This window comes from Numenius arquata, chromosome Z, assembly GCF_964106895.1.
Source record: "Numenius arquata chromosome Z, bNumArq3.hap1.1, whole genome shotgun sequence".
NCBI lineage: Eukaryota > Metazoa > Chordata > Aves > Charadriiformes > Scolopacidae > Numenius > Numenius arquata.
In genome coordinates this window covers 60,718,536-60,740,820 of record NC_133616.1, presented here as the reverse complement: position 1 = coordinate 60,740,820, position 22,285 = coordinate 60,718,536, and the positions used below count along the sequence as shown (strand labels likewise).

Below are 22,285 nucleotides of genomic sequence, written 5' to 3'. Positions count from 1 at the left end.
AAAGCCACACTAATTCAAAATCTATGCTTTGCTATGCCTAGTGACATATGAAGTGAAACAATAGGGCACAACGGCTAAAGATGTCATTCAGTTGGACATGCGGTTCAACCAGAAGTTATGGATCTGATAATATATCATCCAGTAATATTTGTAAGATCAGACTGGACACTACAGTGGTCTCTCACAGTCTAAAATGTTTCAACCTGAGAACTGGGAAACAGCAAATGTGTTCTTAAAAGTGCACTTTCTATAATTTCTCAGAGCAATGGCACTGTAATACAAGGCGTCAGTCGTTTCTCACCTCTTTATAAAAGCCTTCTCCTTTTTGGGATCATCCAACTATTTCTAGGTTTTGCTAATTCTTTACATACTGTGACAATCAAAAAAACCTATGCAGTGTTAGCTTTCAAAAACCTAGCCATAGACTTTGCTTTCAATCAGATATGTAAAAAAGCCTGTGTTTACACTTAGCAGCCAAGTCACATACACCCTTAATGGATAGCTACAGAAAAAAGTATTTGTTTCTAAGAAGTACAGCTGAGAGTGGCCAAATTTAGCTCGAAGTTTCCAATCATAATTACTTTTAGACTGGTAACAAGATGAATTGCAGTACAAGAGAGAAACAATTTAATTAGGAAAGGAAGAAAGAGAAGAATACAGAAATTCAATCTTCACTAAAAAAGGTTTCACCAATCCAAGCTTCAAGCCAACAGAAAACACATTTCAATCTGCAGATATATCTTTATAGGCAATCAAGAACATTATAAACTATTATAAATCATGGATCTACTTTCAACAGGACTGCTTGAATTAAGGTGTTTCATCCAATGTGTGTAATAGCAATTATTAATTGCACTCTCAAGAATATTTCCTGCATCTTCACCCATTATCAGAGTTCAAGGTGGTAAATCCAAATAAAATCTCAGGATATCGGAAATAATTTGAGTTAAGTCTGACATGAGACAAAAGGTACAGAGTAAGGAGTTTTATTTGTCATTTTCCATAATAACCTCCAAAGGAGACGGCACCTAATATTAATAATTACCTCTTTCTCATAAACTGTTATCATATTATTACAAAAATCCATGAGGATAACAACCAGATTTCTCAGTATGTGACAACTGCCAAAACATAACTCCTCTGGGTCACTGATTACTGAAAGGTATCTTACACCCAAGTTCGCTTTTTTAAAAAGTCACCTATGAACAAATGGGGCTTCTTTTCATCTTCCACCACAAAGAAAGGTTTCTGTTCTGCATTTTGGCCTGAAAGCAGCCACCAGAACCCAACCAGCTTCCAAAACCTTCCTCACTTTCCAAGGTCCACTTCTGCCTCCCGTGCACTGATCACCTCTCCTCCAACTCATGTGCTTTAAGAACCTCAGGTGCACAGCCTCATCAAAGGCTTTCTGAAAACCCGCTAGACACCTGTATCCGTATCCTTTGTGACCCACTCATGGAACACCCACAGTTCAGTCTTCCCTTCAGAGAAGCCACGCTGCCCCAACAGACCACACTTACGTGTGTGCTCAAGTCCCTCAGGTGAATGCTCATTTGCATTGCGTTCCTGCGTGGTTCAACACTTGTGTGGGTTTCCTTTAAATCAAGCTGGTTCCTCTGCCTTGCCTGTTACCAAGAGGATGCTGGGCATGACTTGGTCAAGCGACAGCCAGAAGCCAGTGTGTTACATAGACTTACCCTACAAGTGTGCTGGCTGCAAACAGGTATTTCTGCACCATCTAGTTCTGCTTTAACAGCTGCTGCTTGATCTACCTGCACACTTCTTAAATACATCCCTAATCAAGAGGTCAAAGGGACACCGCAAGACAACATCGCCTGGCACCATATCAGCTGCAATGAGCAGCCACCCATCCACCTCTGCTCTGAGCACAGTAACTTGTGCGTGGTTGGAACATGGTTTTTTTGGAAGGGATTCTACCCCCATCTGAAAATGGGACAACAACTCCCTAAATAATCTGGTTTTGCAACCAATTGATTGATTCAGCAAGTTAAGGGGAAAAAAAAAAAGAAAATATTTGCAATCAAATTTCTTTAGGCTGAGCTTTCATGCAGTTTTTCTCCCATTTCTAAATTGAAGACCCTTTTAAATACTCTCTACTCTCAATTATTTATAAGCAAATCATTCTTCACTGTTTTGATAACCTGCTTTTTGACTCCTCTGGTACAAAAGTTTCTTGTGTGCATGAAACTTTGCCCAACATCTTCAGCAGCAAAAACTTATACAAAGAATTCACCGAGTTTCTCTGTGACAGTCTCATCACCTGAGCACCCCGGCAACACCTTTTCCTCATGTGGTCTCACTGGTTCCCGAGATGACTTTCTACTTTCGATGCATTTAGAGAACTTTTCACTACCACCTTTATTTCCTTAGCAAAGTGATTTTTCAAACCATCTCACACTCCTGTTTCCAGTCCATCACATATTGGCTGCCTTTTCATTTGCATTTAAGGCTTTTCATTTCTTAACATCAGCCTTTCCCCTATGATACCTACCCAAAGTCTTCTAATGAGTCAGACATGGTTTTATTGGATCACTTTGTTTGTAGGCTTCTTGCTTTTTGGACTGCCTCATTTTTATATAATTAAAATACATGCTGGATTTCTATGGATAAATTCTGAATGTGTGATTTATCTGTCCTACTCTCTCCTACAGTTACAAACCTATAAACCTAAAACTGCAGAGGTATCCCAGTAATAAGTCTTGATGTAAGTCTTCAGTGTTGCCTGTGACCAAGTGCAGAAGACCATCTTCCCATAAATCATTCAAGAATAGTCTTCGAGAAAGTAGTTAACTACTAAGTCCAAAAAAATTCTCACTATATTTAGCACACATTCTAATACAGACTTTTTTCTTCAGCTATAATAGCTAGTTATGGTTCATGTTAACTAATGGTGATTACAGAACTAAAAAAGGCAGCCTTTTGGTTTTCCAACTTCAGGATTAAGTTCGCATTTGACAGTGGGCATTTAATCTTTCAGACAGTTTATAGCATCCTGGTAATGTCATCTTATCTGGATGATTAAGGACAGATTTAGTATTCCAATCAGACAAAACATTCAGTATCAACAGGAGCTTTAATCGGAACGATTACTTACCGTGTTGAAATTCCCCCCATGAACAGCATTGCTGACCTTCCCTCTGCAGGAAATTTAAGCTTCTGTCAATCGACCAGTCAGGATTATTAACATTTCACCCCAGATCAGGATGAATTATGGACTTCCCAGATCAAAGATACAAGAAAACTTCTCATTTCTGCAAACAGAATACTGTAGATACCTATTCTTTTGGGTTTGTTTTCCTAAGTTGTCTTTAAAAGACACCTTGGGTACGTCTTGTGGTTCCAATTACTGTCTGAAGTCATTGCCATCTCTCCTCTTGCTAATCCCATATACAATTACTCGGGTTTTCTTCTGCCAGGATTTTTATAATTTAGCATTAAGCCTTAAGTGCTGTCAGACTAAGGTTTCTGCCTTCTTCCCAGGGCTCACTGTCAAATAAAAATAAAAAGCCATCAGCTCCCCCAAAATGATTTCCCCTGAGACAGGCAAGTCTCAACTGAGAACATTTTTCAAACAGATAAGGCAAATAAGATTTTTCTTCCTGAAAATTGCCCACTGAGACAATCTCTTCATTGCAAAAATGTCTCGCCTTCTGGCTGAAGTTCTCCTAAATTAATCAATGAAAACTCCACAAAATAGGAGATGGGGAAGCAGGCGGCTGATTGAAGGTTTGACATCAAAATAGATTGTTACAGCTTTGGTTTTCCAAAATCCAGATCTTCTACCATCAAAACAAACGGCCCGTTGACTTGAAGGCTAAATCATACAAGTAGAGATCATGCCATCATTTACATGCATTTTAAAAAAAATTCTTTTTTTGATGCCAGATAGAAAAGTTACTAATGACTGCAACAGCCATTTTAATACTGATTAACATCTTGGATTACTCTGCACTTGGTGATATAAAGCATATATTATATTTCAAGAATATCTAAGAATAAGAAATATTTTGTCCCTCTAAGTTTTTTAAAATCTAGATCTAAGGAGACAGAAAATTAGTCATATCAAGTGCATCACTGATCTTAAAAAACTGGAAGACAGATAAAAACCTCCAAATATTGTAAAAATGAGACTAACATTTTAACAATGGTTTAAATTGAGTATTCAAGTTCTCTCAGACAGTTTCTAACTTAACCACATAATCAAGTACAACACGCATCACCTTGAAAAATACAGCACAAGGACCTGAGTGTAGTTTTCCTTTGATTTGCTACTGGCAGTTTAGGTGCCAATATCACCACTCAAGGGTGTAACTAATCTCAATGGGAACAGTTGTTTGCTTCACCATTGACACTACTCCCTACAAGACTTGGGCCTTCTCTGGAAGCCCAGAATGAAAAAGGAGGATTTGGTTAATTTTAAGAAAGAATAAATTCAGACCCTTGGCTTTAGCTTTTTTCATCCCATTAAATTTTGAATATTCATCCTGTAAAGTCACCTTCCAAGATAAAGCATCCTAAAATTCATACCTCTGAGTAGTTGTTACAAATCCCATAATTCACCATGAAAATTCCTAACTTTTTATGCTCCTTTCCTTTCACAGCCAGCCATTTAGCCTTTGAAGATGTTTTAAAGTCGGCTATGGCTGCTGAAACACCCCAGGTACCATCAGACTACCTTGAGATGCAAGCATGTGGAAACTGATCTAGTTCCTTCTTTAGGAAGGAAATCTTGAAGGCGCAGGAGCAGGCCATCCCTATGGGTCTACAGAACAAGTCCTGTGAGGAGTGGCTGAGGGAGCAGGGGCTGTTTAGCGTGGAAAAAAGGAGGCCGAGGGGAGACCTTACTGCTCTCAACAACTACCTGAAAGGAGGCTGTAAAGAGGTGGGGGTCAGTCTCTTCTCCCAAGTTGCAAGTGATAGGACAAGAGGAAATGGCCTCGAGTTGTACCAGGGGAGGTTTAGATTGGATATTAGGAAAAATTTCTTTACCAAAAGTGTTATCAAGCACTGGAACAGGCTGCCCAGGGAAGTGCTTGAGTCACCATCCTTGGAGGTATTCACCAGGGATGAATAGCTGGTGAATGTGGGGATGTGGGACTTAGGGACATGGTTTAGTGGTGGACTTGGCAGTGTGAGGTTTATGGTTGTACTCAATGATCTTAAAAGTCTTTTCCAATTATTTTTTTTTGCTGTGTTTGCAGTTCCACTTCAAAGATATTAAATCAACAGGACTGCCACCACTTACATGAAAGTTTATCTACCATTTTAGTTGATACTCCCATGAGCATTTCTTCCTGTATTTTTCCAACTATCTCTTCACCAAAACTAATTCTGAAATAATATCAGCTGAACATTGAAACACTGATAAAAATTAGAGAACTAAATTCCATAGAAAACATTAATATAGATGGATAGGTAGAAATCTTGGATACAGTCAGTTGTTTGGAGCTGTAGCTATTCATAAAAGCATAGAATGGTTTGGGGTGGAAGGGACCTGAAAGATCATTTAGTTCCAGCCCCGCTGCCATGGGACACCTCCCACCAGGTTACTCAAAGCTCCATCCGGGGGGGGCATCTCCAGGGATGGGGCATTTCTGGAAATCTTTCAATTTTTCTTCACAAAAGTTTGAAGATGTTTGCCCCAATTAAAATAAAAAGCATTAAATCATTGAGCTAAGGCAGAAAAAAATTGAATCTTACATTTAATGCATTCTTCTCCCCACTTCATCTCATTCATCTAGCTTGAAGTGTTGGTGCTCTGCCATGTGATGTTCCAGTGCACTATGACATTATCTCTCCTTCTGTAGTTTGATCCATCTGTAGACTATAGTTCACACTGTGAAGCTCTATGCTGCAACATTTCTGGCCTGAAATAGACTTCTAAAAGCATCTCAGTACCTAACACTTTTCTTCAACATTTTTTGAGTTTCTGAAAAATAGATTAATGTAAAGCACTACAGCGAATCATGGTGTGCTCCATTTTTCATAGGGTTCGAGCTGTTAATGCTGTTCTCGAAGTTCTTGCGTATTTTAGCACCTGTGTCTCCTTCACCTTCACAGAAAGAACAGGTCACCAGAGATTCAGCAGGCACACATCTAGCAAAATGGCAAAATGAAATGGCACAATAATCCTACTGGACATCATAGTTGGTATTTATAACAGAATACATAAAGAAGCTTGAAGCTGGTTTTTTTTTTGGTAACTGAAAGTAAAGGAACATAATGGACAAAACTTGTCTTCTTGCTCAGGTAGCTTCTTACACTTTGTTTTGTCAAAGAACCATGGAATTGCACCATCTACCTATTGTCACTGTGCGGAGCTGCAGAATACCACAGAAACACCCAGGATTTTAATTCAGACCATACTCGAACAGCATAAAGATTATTATTCCCTCAAAACTCTTTTCTAAATTTCATCTAAGCTTCGGAGTATGAAAATGTGCACACACAGCCTCAAGCTCCTCCTTTCTACCTTCACTGCAGCCCAGCACCAATCACAGCATTCTGCTAAACTATCCCATCACCCTCCTTAATCATCCAGAAGTATGGAACATTGTTTTCTAGAGAGATTTGAGACGAGTACACCATCTCCATCCATGTCTTTGCTTGCTGTGACGCTGAAACCATACGCTATTTCACTCTTCCTACTCTTGCAGCACTGCTCCTCTGAGGTTTTCCATTTATTTCTCCAGCCTTTCCTCCGATATATTCTGGCAAGTTCTTCCTGCCCTCCCGCTCTTCACAGAAATCAAAATGCTGCGCAAAGCTCTCCTCTTTTGTTATCCCCCTCTTTTCACTCCAGACTAATTCTTTGATAGATAAGATCAAGGATATGCAAGTTTAGACAACTCTCTTCTAAAGACAGATGGAATGTGGTCAGTTAATATCTTTACCTTCCCTTTTGTTTTCAGTGCAAGTCAACTGATTCTGGATTTTTCCCCGCAGACTGACTGTTGTCTTTCCTCACATCTTCTACTGTGGCCTAGATAAGGTTCTCTGTAACTTTGCTTTGATGTCATTCTCTACCACCAAACTCCCAAAGCTAAGTTAAGGAGGATGTAAGACACACTGGGTATTGAAATGTTACAGTGACATTCCCTCCCTTCAGCCATCCCACAAAAATGCACAAGATGAGGTCTAGCGCTTACACCACTGCAGCAGCAGGATCTCAACTGCCACCCAGAAGCAGCCACATGCAGCAACCAAAGGCAGCTTCTGAGGGAGTAGCGTCATTAAGAACGATCCTTGCTGTTATATAGAGGGGGAGAGCAAAGTGGTTGTTGACTGGTGAGAGTCATCACTCTGATGCAAGGAAAAAAGGCTGAAGAATCGCTTAATAATGATTCCTCAGACACAAGAGACTAATTTTTTTTAATGAATCTGTGATGCTTTATAGGTCAGTTATCAGCCTCTCATATCAGCATACGCTCTCCCAAGCTGCACGCATGGTTAAGAGTCAGAAAAAAAACACCTACAAAAGCAGCTCACAGAAAGATTTATATGCTTAAGTATCATATATTTAACAATGATACCTAGATTTTTACAAGATCAGAAGCAAGTACTGCAGACAACTAGGGATCACCTTTGCTCCTCCCAAAAAAGGGAAGTTTTCCGTATTCTATAGACCTGAAGATACAGCTTGATCTTCCCTGAATGCTTCTACGATGGAATACAGAGGAAAGAGTAAAAAAATATTTCACTAGCAAAATTACTGGGGCAAAAAACCCCCGTAATCAGACTGAAAGTTCTCAAGGACTTGGCAAGTTGGGATTAACCTCTGGCTAAAAAAATGTGGCATGATACAGACAAAAAACCAACCAAACCAAACCCAATAATCCAAACATTATTAAGTGTGCTCTTCTGAGGATCTAACAGACACCTGTTTTTTCCGCTCTTACAGTGTTTAGTGTAATCAGCCATCGTGGAAACTGATGTCCCAATTAACAGATCAAATAACTGAAAACTACTCATGCAAATAGTCTCCAAAAAGAATCACTAGCGAAACTGTATCTGCCAAATGCTAAGACAACATGCAAAGAAATGGGCACTTTTACTGTTGGTTGCCAAACTTTACATTGTGTTTAAAGTTATTAGCATTGTAATAAATCTACATTTTTCAGTTTTAGATCTGCATTTTGCCTACAACAGCTTAACAACTTAGTTACATTTCTGTAATTAGTCTTCCTCGGCTAATTTTTTTATAGTTTTCTTCGAAGATCATTTTTTCTAGTGTTTCTTTTTAGCACACGTTCCTCTTTAAGATATTTAGCATTAATAACCGACTTCAGCCAGACCACCCTTCCAGACATCCAGAATGGCAAAACTTGGTTATGTTGGAAAATTTCTGTTTCAGATTCCTTGGTACCAGTGAAAGAGTTAAAAACAACAGTTATGTTATCCATTGACAATTCTTTGGCGTAGTCTATATTATAGGTAATACTTCCTATAGTACTTTCTTTCCTACATTCATTTTATCCATAAAACTTCACATTAGTTTAGCATTCACCTTAGGACTTTTTTTTTTAACCGATTCCTGTGTTTTACCAAATGAAAACATACTTTGAAACCACTAAGATTCCTTCAAACCACAGCTTTGTGTTCTGGATATTTTTTTCATTTTTTCAAAAGCAAATTATACAGCTTGACATCACCTAGCTTTATTGAAACTAATCAGGTGATAATTCTGCAGATATTGTAGACTTCAGAAGTTTTTTTATGCAGCTTATAGACTTTCTGCTCTTCTCCTGTAATTCTTCTTTAAAATTATCTTCTTATCCTCTTCTAAATTCTTTTTTTTTCCCCACAAAATAATGAAGTTATTTATGCTCCAAGTCCTGAACTACTGAGAACCCTTCTCAATGTCCAGACAGCAACATCTGCATTTTCAGCAGTTTAAAAACAACCTGTCTCCATTCCTCTGTTCTTCCCAACAGAAAAAAAAAAAAAAATAAAAAAAACCCCAAACACCACATTCAGGAGAGGAGTTTTAGAAAATTCTAAAAGTTTGTCTGTTACTTATTTTGCAATACTGTCAAGTAGCCTTAGTCTGCAATTAACAATCCTCACTACAGCAAACATGCTCAGCAAGAGAGAGATCATCCCCCAAGAGAACTGAGTATGAATCACAATACAGTGGATGGACAAAGAGAAGGTAAAGGAAATCATAATGTTAGTTAGGTACTGTGTACAGCTGTAAATAAAAACCACAACACAGCAGGACAGGAATAGTTAAGAGTTCATACCTGAAATGAAAGAAAACACTGAAATAAAGAATGGATTTCATACCAATCCGGTTTTGTTATATTTTTCAAAAATGCCAGCAGCGTGCCTGAATTTAAGATCTGCCTCAATAACCCAGCTTAGACATTTGTACTTGATTCCAGATCTGCTGTTAATGTTGATTCCAGACCATCTGTTAACAGTCTGTTAAACAGATGATTTGTGTTACTACTGTATCATTTCTACCTTTACTCCTTAAATCCTTTTAATCCTCTGGAAGACACCAAAAGCCAACAAGGAACCATTATTTTTCCTTTTTTTTTTTGCTTTTAATTTATTACAAGAACAATGAGAACTCACTTCGAAAGGTCAGTATTGTTCATATTCAGTTTCATTTTAGCAGTCTCAAGAACCATCTGATCTTTGATTTTAACAGACTAGTTTAATGGAAGACATTATAAGCAGCAAAAATAAGATCAAAAGCCTTCATTTGGCTGAGATTTTGCTAATTTAGAGGTAAATCAGGAACTCCTCACAGACATGAGTTCTCATAAAGAACATTACAAACCAAACTTGGAAAGCACTGGGCTCTCGAATAAGAATATGCTACGAAAGCTGCAAGCACGTATGAGTTAAGCAAACAGTATTACCATCTGCAAGCACCTTCACAAGCAAATCACCAAACGGATAAAGTACTAACACATTTTTTATATTTGAACTTGGCTAGATAGTCATAAATCTCTCTATCAGTGTAGCTATACAACTATGGCACAGGATGACACTAGAAACATGCACAAAATATTAATAATTTCATGGCCCATTTCCTGAAACAAAGTAACAGACCTAAGCCTCTATTTCACTGAAGTCCAAGATTTAAAGTTGTTTTTAAATGATCCCTGGTCTAAAATTGTATTTTTTTAAATGTCCTCTTTCCTATACAGCAAGAGACTCCACAACAATAGGCGTTTATATCACCCTTTTATTTTTCAGCCAGAAATACAGTTTCATAGGGTATTTCAATAAACAGTGGTGTTTATTCCTTAAACAAAATCCCCATCTCTTTGGCATCTGACCATATTCTGTTTTTCAAACTAAAGACTATTTTTTTACTTTCAAGGTCACTGTTCAATACATTAAATTTACACAGGTGTAGTTAACTTTTAAAAATACACATTGGTTTGTTTCAAAGATTCTAATAAATCTAAAAAAGATAACCAAACCAGAAAAAATGTAGACTACTGGGCTGCCTTCATTTACAACTGTGGAGTAAGTGACAGAATGAGAATTCCATTTTCCACACTGCATGCACTAACTAGTGCTTCCTAGTCATTATGAATGATACACAAACAAAATCTTAATTCTACCAGAAACAACTGATCAAATAATTTATGTTTCAAAACAAAGCAATCTTATTTTTAACTTCTGCCGAAGTCATCAGCCAAAACTAAGTTACACACTGCTTCAGTAAAAGATTGCAACTAAAAAAAACAAGTCTGAAAAGTATTATTCATTTGTAAACGTAAGTTACTAAAGTGTTTTGACTACATCCAGGAATAGAGCTGTCAAAACTGTATTAGATGCCATGTTTGGATAAAAAATTCTTAAGTAACAAAAGTAAGCCAGTGTATCCAATCTACTCTGTTGAATAATCCAGGATCATCTCTTCAACGCTGCTACAGAAATACTTCACTTGCACTCCATCAAAAAAAAAAAAAAAACGGCCTTCCAAATATCAAGTGTTCAGTGCCTCAAATCAACTGAATTTCCAAAGCAGTATTACAGTTATTTTACACCTTCTGTTACCATACATACAGAAATAATGAATTAAAATCAAAAACATTACTGACCTACCAATGCACATATCCCAGTCTATTTATTGGAATCCGCAGTGAATCCTTTTTTGTGTCAAGACAATGTAAAAAACAAATCCCACTAACAAAAAATATCTTCACTCCCCAAAAGATTTGTTTTTAATACCCCAAATACTTATCCTGAACAAGTTTTACAGAACAGAGGAGGCAAAGCAATTACTTCCATGCAGAAACTAAAAAATAATTTAGTAGGATTCAAGTAGCAAAGGTTTGTTTTATGAGTGAATCTCACCCTCATCACCAGTGCAAGCACAGTTTGAAAATGTTAAATAAATTTAGGGTTAATAAAACCCTAAAAAGCAAGTGATCCAATTTAGCCAAGCTCACTTTCCTCTCCATGATGTAAAAAAATAATACATACATTTTACTGTAGAATACAGAAACAAAGAATAAAACGAAAAGACCTCCTAAACTTGAATACTTATCCAAGAGCAGTTTCTAACATCAAGCCAAATTAGCAACAACCAAGCAGACATCACCAATTTTTCAGTGTTAAAATACTGTAAATACTAGATCTAACTGTACAAAAAAAAAAAAACAAAAAAAAAAACCCCAAACCCAAAAATCAAAAGCTTCTTTTTTTTTGTTATAAGGTGTCCAGAGAAACATCCACCAGTTGCAGCCAAATTTGCATCAGAAGCTGCTTGCCCAGGAAAGATTTCTCCCTCCAAGTATTTGTATCACATTGCATTGCGAAAATTCTATTCAAATAAATTACTTTCCGATATCATTTAGGTGATACAACCACCTACAATGTGGACGGCCATGTACACAGTACAACAGTGGATTTTTGCAGCAACAGAGAAATAATCAGAAATTCGTTCTAAACTTGAGATAATTCATGTGTTATTTCTTGCAAACATACGGTCCCCTCTAAGGGTAAGGTGTTGGAGCTGGTATTGTAGCACTTCTGTGTCAGCAGGTTCCTTAATGCTCATTTTGTCTAAATTGAGGTAGTCCAGGGATTTCGAATGAGCCCTTTTACCTTTTAAAAGGCAAAGAGGCAGGGGACCATGAAGTGCTTTATAAGGTTCATATGGTAAAGCCTTAGTGCATTTATCCCCTGAGCTGGGCATCCGTCTCCTCCTCCTTCCATTTACTGCTGGGATCTCATATGGCTGATAGTACCTACTTCTAGTTTTGTACAAACGGGAGGAACGTGTAAGTCCTGAATCAACCTGTTTGGAGCGCAAGTTTGGCCCAGATTCCCCTTTATTCTCTTCACTTCCTGTACACTTCTGGGCTAATTTTAGCAGCTCCTCTCCAGTCGTGAAGCCAACCAGGTAGTTAGAATCCATGTGAAGGATCTGATAGCCCGCAACTGTCCGTCGCATCGGTGAGCAGGGGGTACTGGAACAGCGGGGCTTCTCTGCTTCCATCCTGCCCGCAGGACTCACCTCTGCAAGAGGCACAGGGAGGGTGGACAGGGTAGTTCTGGACTCTCCATTGATGTCAACTTCCATTTTAAACACAACGCTATCTTCCTAAAAATAAAACAGAGCTTGATCAGAAATAGAGGCTTTATGCAACACAAGGAGTTGAGAGAAGATTGCAGAAATGAGATTTTGTATCCTCCAGAAGTCATGACTAGTACTTCTCTGTTCAGCCTTGTCTTATGCTCTGCAGGGTGCCACATAACAAAACGATCACCAACACCTGCCTTTTAAAACTATCCTAGGTGGTTTTTTTTACTAAAAGATACCATAAACATAGTCCTGATATTCCTAAGCATTAAAAGCATTCTTCAGTATTGTACACAAAAAAGAAGCATCTTTCCAGTACATTTTTTCATCCTTTTAGTCCATTTGATTCCTCATAGCCCGTTGCCTCTGAGGCCATCTACATCCACTAGCACATCCACAGCAATTTCTCCCATATTCATCTGTGTATTTGACAATTATATCAGCAAACAAAAGCTTTTAAAAACAGTGCATCTAACAGCTACTACCTTAGTCAGGCACAACGATGAATCAGACCTGATCTACTGAGGGTACTGCAATGCTTTCCGCTTCCAGATGTGGAGACAGCTTGCTTTAGATTCAAAGAATGGCTTCCTGGCTGTTCAACAGCTCTCTTTGCGGGTCATCCGCAAATCCCTTGCAAAAAATCCCTCTCGTCTTATTCACAATCAACCAAATAAACTCACACTATTTTATCCTAATGTATTTCTAAAAAAGGAAACAATATACTAGCATTTAATGAATATAGCATAAGACTCTTACAAGCATCTTAAGAATAACCAATATTCTGAATTCTGTGTTTATTTGGTTTTCTATTTCTTTTGGAAACAGACTATTTTGCTGTGACCTTTCATCCCTCACAACTATTCCAAATACATTGTTTGGTGCCTTTACAGATACAACTGTCTGCCATAAGCTATTACCATCTCTAACATGGAAAGATAAGGTCAAGATCACAGGAAGTATACACCAGATATACACCAGTATATACCAGGATGCCAGAACACAGAGAAGTCTTAATTCTTTTCATTTCTTTGTTTTCAGGACCAACTACTTCACAAAACAGAAAGGTCACATCTGTTTCCAAATCCATGTCAGCCTTCATTGTCAGCCTCAACTCTGCTCTAAACAGAGGCTAATGGCTCTCTAGCCAATATAGTTGACAAAAAATTCTGCATAGATTTATAATCTTTAAAGGCAATGAGACTCAAAGTAGAAAGGAAAGTTATTATGCAATGTCAAGCAGGAATGCAATTCTGAATTTCATTACGGGTGACTGTAAACCACATTCAGTAATGTTTCACAAATGAGACTGACTTAAAACATGCCCTTGTATGTTTGCAAACTTTTAAAGCTGCTACTTGCTGCCATTCTGAGGCTCAGGAGGTCACAGGCTGAGTAGCAAAGATGCAACAAGGGAATACTTTATTCAAACTTCTGCAATTAGACACCCCCAAAAATCCCATCAAGATCAATCTCTATTCATTTGTCTTAAAATAAGAGGGGAAGCTGTGTGCAGATCTAACTTGCAGAAGAAAATCATCTAGCCACATGCAAAATTTAAGCCTACCTTCTTTCTGTCCGTGGACTGGGAAGGAGAGTAAATAATGTTCCCATCTCTGCTTTCCTGCTTAGTCTCAAATCAACCTGTTGCTCCCTATGCTAATAAACTAGGAGTAAACAAAATCCCCAGTTTTGATGAAGAGGATTTTATTTACCATTGACAGACTTCTATTATGAGAGGCTATTACTAATGGTCCTTTAGCCTTAAATGTCCTTTTTCAGTTCTCACAATCATGGTCTACTTAGGATTCTTCATTATCAGTTTTGCATAGCATAACTTTTACAGATGTACTTCATCTAGTCAGCTTTTAAGCATTTTGAATTTAACAATACAGGTAACACAGCAAAAGCTAAATAAAGAATTAAAATACTGAAGCAAATGAAACACCAAAATTTTTCACTGAAAAAACCATCCACATAAAACTCAATGAACGTTTTCCATTATATTTAATTGACTTTAAAATATATTTATGCAGTCGATTAAAACTTTCAGAATAGCAGAAGCAGCTGTTGTTTCCTACTTTACCACCACATCTAGCAGTGAGACAATAACTATGGTGAGGTTCCAGCCACTGAGTTAAAGGTATTTATGACAACTGCTTAAGTAGAAATTAAGTCCCTGCACCATCAGGACCCATGGTTACTGAAGGCATAGCACAGAAAAATTTTGGATTACAACTTTTGGCTCCCCTGCAGTCTTAGCCAAGAAACCTAAATACTTAGCTGTTACTGTTCTTTTAATTCCTGATTTTTACCCTGCAGTTCAGAAATCTTTCCCGTAATCTTCCAGAATGACAACCCATTCTGCTAGAAAGCTGAAACGATGATAGAAAAAGTACGAGCAAGTGCTAGAAAAAGTATAGATAAAATAGTCAAGCAGCAAGGTTAGAAATGAATCATTATCTAGTCACATGTAAACAGCAACAACAAAAAACTCCCCACCAAACCCAACAATCACTTGCCACAGCAATACATGCCCTCAGGAAATGGAGGAAGAGACGTTTTTATGCACTTTTTGAGTTAAAAAAGCCTTGAGAACTTGAAAGCAACACAAAGGCTCTTCTCAGAACACAGATTTTAGAATTAATTTACTTCTGTTTGAAACATGAGTGTGTGCCCTGGTAACAAAAAGCAATCAACTTTGAAGAGCAACTGCAAGCAGGAGAGAAGAAGGCAGGAGTTCACTCCCGTACAATTACCCCTCACTGGCCGAAAACAGTACAAAGGAAAATCAGGGCAGAGAAGCCTTCAAGTCAGCAAGCTCCAGCCTAGTACTTCAGCCTGAAACTGCAGAACTTCCATTTCTGTGCTGCAGTGTGAAGAAGAGCCCTAAAACCAAGAAATGCGACAGACACTTGACAGCAACAGTAGCATCAGAAGCTGGTGCCATAAACATCAGAAGATCAAGGGAAGAGCACTGCTAGCTGGTGAGAGGAATGACTGGCCAGCTCCACAGGCAGAGGTCCAAAACTCAGTATGTATGTGTTCAGCTGTTCTTTTCCAAGACTTTTAATGTGAGTTAGTCAAGCTGCCATATGGCTTCAACATGCTTTGTCTCCTTATCTGGTAAAAAAAGATAGAGAAACATTATTTAGATGACTTCTATAAAAGAAAATCATTTGAGAGATTCATAGTATTTGTGAGTGTAGAAACCATTACCTACAAACACATACTTAAAACTTTTAGACTGCATTTTTAGGCCATTTCTGCGGTCATAAGGCATTAGATGACTACCGTTATGTTCGTTGCTGTGTAGGGGTGTAAGCCCATCAGTAATTCTCAGCATCAATTACAATACTAAAAAAATAGTACTTCAGTTTACAAGTACTGATCTTACTTCAGATCACAGCTGCCTTGTCTTCTTGCTTCTCAACAAGAATTACAACGTAGTGATGCCAATTCAAGACAATTTATAATTAAAGATTTACTATAGAATCAAAACAAGAAGAGAAACAAGATGGCTTTTTTTGGTGTTTTTTGTTTGTTTTGTTGGGGTTTTTTTGCTGCTGCTTCACGTATTTAAAAAGTATGGAAAATAACTGAAAATAACACTTATAAGAGGATTCACTTGACTAATACGTGCCAGAAGTGCTTCCGGAACACAATTCACTCCATTAAGATTTTACACGATTTTATCGATCCTCTTTATATTATAAAGCAGGCTCTCCATATAAACTAATTGGACCCAATTCAGCTAAATATTGAGAAAATTGTCTAAAACAGAGAAAAAGAATAATGAATAGAAACACCAGGTAACTACTATGAATTGTTGTATTACTTCGAAGAACATATTAATATGCTTGGGATAGCTCTTAGAGAGTAAAAACATCAAAACCTTCACATTTTGCAAATATAAAGGCTCTCCAAATACGGAATCTTTCTCAAAGGTGTTAGATACCACTCAAAGATAAGCATGGGACAAATGAAAAACAGACATGTATGACAAAATGATATCTTAACATCACACCACGCTACTATACACACTGTAAATCATTTGTTGTTGGAATGACCTCTCCCATACGCTCTTACTGGACCCAATGACATCTTTTTGCTTGGAGTTTTTTTTTTCCTGATCATTTGTTAAATGTATTACTGTCTTTCTAAGGAGAGAAATGTGACTGAAAGAATATTAACTTTAATTACTCGATATTCAAAGAACACAAAGTTAAGAGGGGTTTCCCTTGACATTCCTATGCTTTGTAGAAAGTCTGCATTGTTTTGAAACCATCACAAGTTGCTCTCGGCAAAAGAACTGGTTCTCTGTAAACTGGTATTTCCATTGTTACCTATCTTCTCAACTAGAATATGAACTGATTTGAGAAGATGCCTTTCTTTTAGGATAAGGATTAAATCTGTCCATCCAACTACTGCCTGCAAGTAGTAGCATTTGTTAAGAAACACAAAGATGTGTCTCACTGGTAAAATGCTCATAATTGCAATATGCAGATAGCAGAATGGAAAGATGGCAGAAGACTCAGTGATACCAACTCTGTAAAGTCAGACATATTGCATAGGGTTATCAAGCCAGTTTTGACATTTCCCCTTTGTAGAGTAGGGTAGATGGTTGGACCCGATGATCCCAAGGGTCTCTTCCAACCTGGATGATTCTATGATTCTATGATTCTCTGTGCTGCCATTACTTAATATATACAATGCACTTAAAAGATATAATGGTTGTCTATCAAACATCAGGAGTAAGTAAAGTCACCCAGCACACAATGAAGCACATGTGACGCGAGCACACATTTTTAATTACTTTAATTGTCTCTGTCTGTGAAGGGTAAGAGTAAGGTCTACATCTTCCCCCTTGCAGTCTGAAAAGAAAAATTCACATACATGTAGTATGCACTCCTGGAAATTCCATCTTGTTTCTCTGTCACTAAAATATACTGTTGGAATTATGTACTTATAAAGTTTTCTGGAAATAATTACTTCCAATCCGCAACTAAAGCAAGTGAAATATTTAGTTGAAAGGGAAAGATCAAGCTAAAATTCAGCTATATACAAATATGCACAAAGGTGCCACGTTTTTTTTTTTTTTTCCTAAAGGTGGAGCAGCCAGGCCATCGACTTTGAGATGTATGCAGCTTGTAGGTTCTCCCAGTGCAAGCTGGTGATAGTGCTGCACGTACTGCCAGAGCCAGATGGTTGCTTTTAGCCATACTCTTTACCTTCAGCTGATGGGACTTAACTAATGTTGCTTCACCATGCTCTTGAAGGTCCCCTATAGTAGTTGTGTTATGCTTTACATACTGACACCATGTTTGTAGAGACAAGAAAGCGGGATTAAAAAAAAAAATTAAAAATCACAGAGAACATGAAAGGTATCAATAAACTACACACATTCTTCACCCACTCTTGCTGTTCCTTAGGAGAAATTCCAAACTACCCTAAGCTAAAGAGAATGGCAGTAATATTAAATTGTTGCATCACATTAAACAACATCCAGATGGAGCAAGAGCAAAGCTTAGCACAGACTTTTTCTCAAAATTACATGCAAGAAAATGAAATTAAGCATAAAGCCTATGTTAAGCCTTAAGAAAACAGATTAATGGATATTACTGAATTAATAAAGCCAGTGCAGTAACTTCAGAATGTGATGCAAAACAACAGTCCACAAAACCACCAGCAAAAATCACAACTACAGAATAGTGTGGTGGTGGTGGGAGATTCTTGTTAACAGGTGAAGTATTAACCCTTGAGCAATCCAGCATACTGGACAATAAATACCACATGGTTTATACAGAACAAGGAATTATTAAATGTTTTGCAAAAGAAGAGTAAATAAATTTCTAATACTATGTTCCTACTGCAAGAAGCAAGAACTATTTAACCAGTTTGTTAATTATTGTTATTAATGCAGCTTTAAACACACAACAATTACAATCCATGAAACTATCTTTTAGAAATGAGGAGACTCACAAATGAGTTACTGAGGAACTACAACTGGCAACTCCAGCAACTAGCTCAGACCAGATCAGCATGACAGAGCGTACAATTTACACAGAAAGAGACAGATGGAATTTCAAGAGTTGGTCCAGGCTAATGAATTTTGTATGAGCAGACTTAGCAAGCAGGGAAACTAAAAGAAAATGGTGGGAAAGAAGGCCATTTAACTTCTAACATCTCTTTGCCCAGCAATATTAGATGGAAGTGTTTAACAGAGGCTAACTTTTCTGAAATATTTAGAGTCCTTTTAAATAAACAATGTTACTTCCTTGCTGGATGGAATCACAGATGAACATTTGCCCCTCACTCCCATCTGTAAGCTGATGCTCCTGGACAGCATAAAGATAGCTCTTTACCAACATTACCCATCAAAAGATGAAACAGTAAGGCACATGTAAAAAAGCTGATGCAACTTGTAAAACAAATAATTTTTATTCTTTTCCTGGTTAGTAAGTTAAAAGGAATGTTTTCTTTATAATTGCACTTTATTTCTCTGCATTTTTGATTTTCATCTTCTCACCAAGCAAAATCTAAGTTTCATTTTCAAGGTTCTCTTCTCTCCAGTTTCAGGCTGGCCCACTTGGAAAAAAACAACAAAAAACCATGCCACAACCTGACTTGTCAACAAAAACTAATATGTCGTTTTAAAAAAATAGGGGAAAAAAAAAAGCGCTGGGTTTTTAAATTATGACAGATTTCGCTGAATAAATACTGATTTTTGTCTATAAAAACCAACATGCTAATGGGAATAAGCGTCTCCATTGCTTTTGTGTCAGACAAGAAATGCATGCTTGGTAGTATCCTGTATCGCCAGGTCTGGAAATACAGCTCTGCAGATATTATTTTGAAACTATCAACCTAAACAATAACAATATTATATTCAGCCTTTGACTAGGAACAGCTATTCAAAGAAAGGTACTAGTTAAAACTAACACTGCTCAAAGGTATCACGAAAAATATGTTTAATTAATGCAATTTAGGGTTTTTTCGTTTTGCTTTTTAACTGAAGCACTTTAAACAACTGGTTCTTTGTCTTAACTTGATGCAATCTGCAGCAGTTATTACGTGTTTGTTGGAAAGGTGTCTCATTCACTTATACCATCCACAAATCCTAAAGGTCACTTCCTCAATCTTACTAGAGTTATGTATATAATGGTTTTAAAGTTTTGTCCTCTGCCTTCTTCTCAAACGGTTCTTCCCACACTTAGATGCTACCTGAAAACAAGTGTCTGAGTGTAATGCAAGTATGGAATAAGAATTAATAAAACCCCAACAGCACAGGCAGATACAGTAAATTTGTATTATACTTACAGCTACTGCGAACAGAAAACTTTGTCCTGGAATACTCAGTTCATCTGACTTCACCATAACAAACTGTATTTGCATATGATTATGTATGCCTGGTGGTCAAGCCAGCAGCATAAGGCTGAAGAAGAGGAGATTATGAAGAAAGCCATGCTACAATGTCAGTACTGTTACACGAGAACTTAATTTCAGTGATAGCACTGAGCCATTGCCTTGCTTCCCTCTGTTTCAAAGTCACAGTGACAACCACCCTCCTCCATCTTCATTATTCTAACAAGCGCTCTTCCTCGAGGGGGGAGGAGGGGGGGAAATAAATAAAGCAATAACACCACTTAAGACAGAAAATAGTTCAAAATACACCACCAGCAGCAGGGTGGTGGAAGGAGAAGCTTTCAGTAAGGGAGATGGCTGGGAAAAAGTAGGAAGAAGAATCAGTGCTGCACGCTTCTACTCCCCGTGGCAAAACAAACATCAGTTCCGCAGTCCTCACTACACCCCTCCTGGAAAAGCTCTAAGGACTCTTACTGTATTCAGGATGAGCTGTGTCAGAAGTTGGCCAGCTACTGGTACGAGCAGCAAGTTCTTCACCCCACGAGAGACCCTCTCCATCACTCACACCGAGATCTGTGTAACTGCAGGCTTCTGCCACCTCTTCATTTCCACGTGCAACTATGCAATCATGGATGCACATATGTACAGTGACGTACTGCCCCGCTCTACAGAGCACACTAACAAGCAAAGGCATGTTCACAGAAAACATCTACCAATGCACATCATTTGTTATTTTATTTATAATAGGTACATACACACTCACATTTATGCCAGCTAAAACTCCTGGGTAAAACAGCATGTAATTAAAACATATAAAAAGAAATTAAGACCCGAGACGATTTTCCTACTTATCTGTAGACCACTCAAAACAGCACCTCAACTGTTCAGAGATGGTCCCCCAATATCTTATTATGCAAGACAGAACTGGCAAAGCGCGCCTGCCAATAAACCAAAGCAGCTTAGCAAGCTTCACACTCTGTAAAACAACATTTTAGTGCACCTTAGAGTGCACAGATACAGTCAATGAGTATCATGGATGCTACGATCTACATTTAAACAGAGCTTTGAGCCTCTGTTTACCCTTCCCCAAACAAGATTTATTACAGAGAAATATAAAGCTATCCATAGAAAGCTGGGCACTTTCTTACTATCAGACTGAATAGCAGGCTCATATTTATGTTTAGCACCTGCCTAGGAGTATGGAGAATGGTATGGGGACGGCTCGTGGCTGCAGGCGGCACCTGAAAAGAGCTATAAATGGTTACGAACACGGTGCGGCTGCTAAGAGATGAACTCTTGGCTTTTCCACCGTTTACCAGCGGCCGGCACGGAAAGGGCACCTGAGCAGCCTCACCGCAGGCCCGACAACGACGATCCTCGGGGATTCCTTCCGGAGGCCGGTACCGGGACCCACACGCCGCTTTCCTCCCAGCCCAGCCCGGACAGCTCCGCGGCCGCTCGCCCTGCGGTGCCCGCCCGGTCCCACCGCACCCCTCAGCTGGGGAAAGCCAAGCGGCCGCGGGCCGGGCAGCGCAGGGTACGGGGGCCTGCGGGGAGCGCGGGGCCCGCCGCTCGACTCATGGAGGAGGCGGGCGGGCGATGGGCGCCAGGACCTCCGCGCTGCGGGGGGAAAGCCCGTCTTGCGGCTCCGGGGCCGGGGTCCCGCCGCCACGCGGCTCCCAGAACCGCTGGCAAAGGGCAGAGGCGCCACCGCCGCCTCCCGCGGGAGGGCCGGGCCGGGCCGCAACGCGCCCAGCGCCTCCCGGTGACTCCCGGCCCAGGCGGCACAGCCGCGGCCCGCGCCCGCCCCACACCAACAACGCCGGCCGCCCCTCGGCCCCCACCGCACGGCACCGCCGGGCGCCGGCCCGGATCGTCTCCCGCCCTACGGCCCCTCCCTGGGCCCACCCGCCGCCCCTGCTCCGATACCCGCTCCCTAAGGCGCGGGCAGGGCCCAAGGCCACCGAGGCACGGCCCGGACGGCTGCGCGGAGCGGCGCCATCCCCGCCTCCTACCTGCGGTCCAGGGCGGCGGGGCTCGGCCCGGCGCGGAAGGAGCGGCGAAGCGCCGAGTGCGGCGCGCTGCGCTTCCCTCACCTCACCCCGGCCCGGCCCGCCCTGCGCGGCGGGGCTGAGGGCGGGGCGCGGCGGCGGGCGGTGGCTTCCAGCTGCCGCGAGCCCGGATGGCGGCATGGGCGGCTGATGCCGCGGCCCGTTCCCTCCCGCGCTCCTTTCTCGCTCTGGAACGCCCCTGGGCTGCCTGTACCTGCGAGGGGGAGGAGGAGGCCGAGGCGGGAGAGCCGGGCCCCAAGGTGAGCAGCCGCCCGGAGGGCAGTCTTGGGCTGGG

The 22,285-nt window shown here is 39.8% G+C and overlaps 1 protein-coding gene across 1 annotated transcript; it reads right to left on the bottom strand.

Moving 5' to 3' along the window:
- Positions 1-9,571: 9,571 nt before the first annotated feature.
- Positions 9,572-22,042, bottom strand: MACIR (macrophage immunometabolism regulator). Its single transcript, XM_074166703.1, has 2 exons — positions 21,955-22,042; positions 9,572-12,595 (listed from the first exon to the last, which is right to left on the bottom strand). Exon 2 carries the CDS (start codon positions 12,572-12,574, stop codon positions 11,951-11,953), a length of 624 nt encoding a protein of 207 aa, XP_074022804.1. The 5' UTR covers positions 12,575-12,595; positions 21,955-22,042; the 3' UTR covers positions 9,572-11,950.
- Between the last annotated feature and the right edge of the window lie 243 nt (positions 22,043-22,285).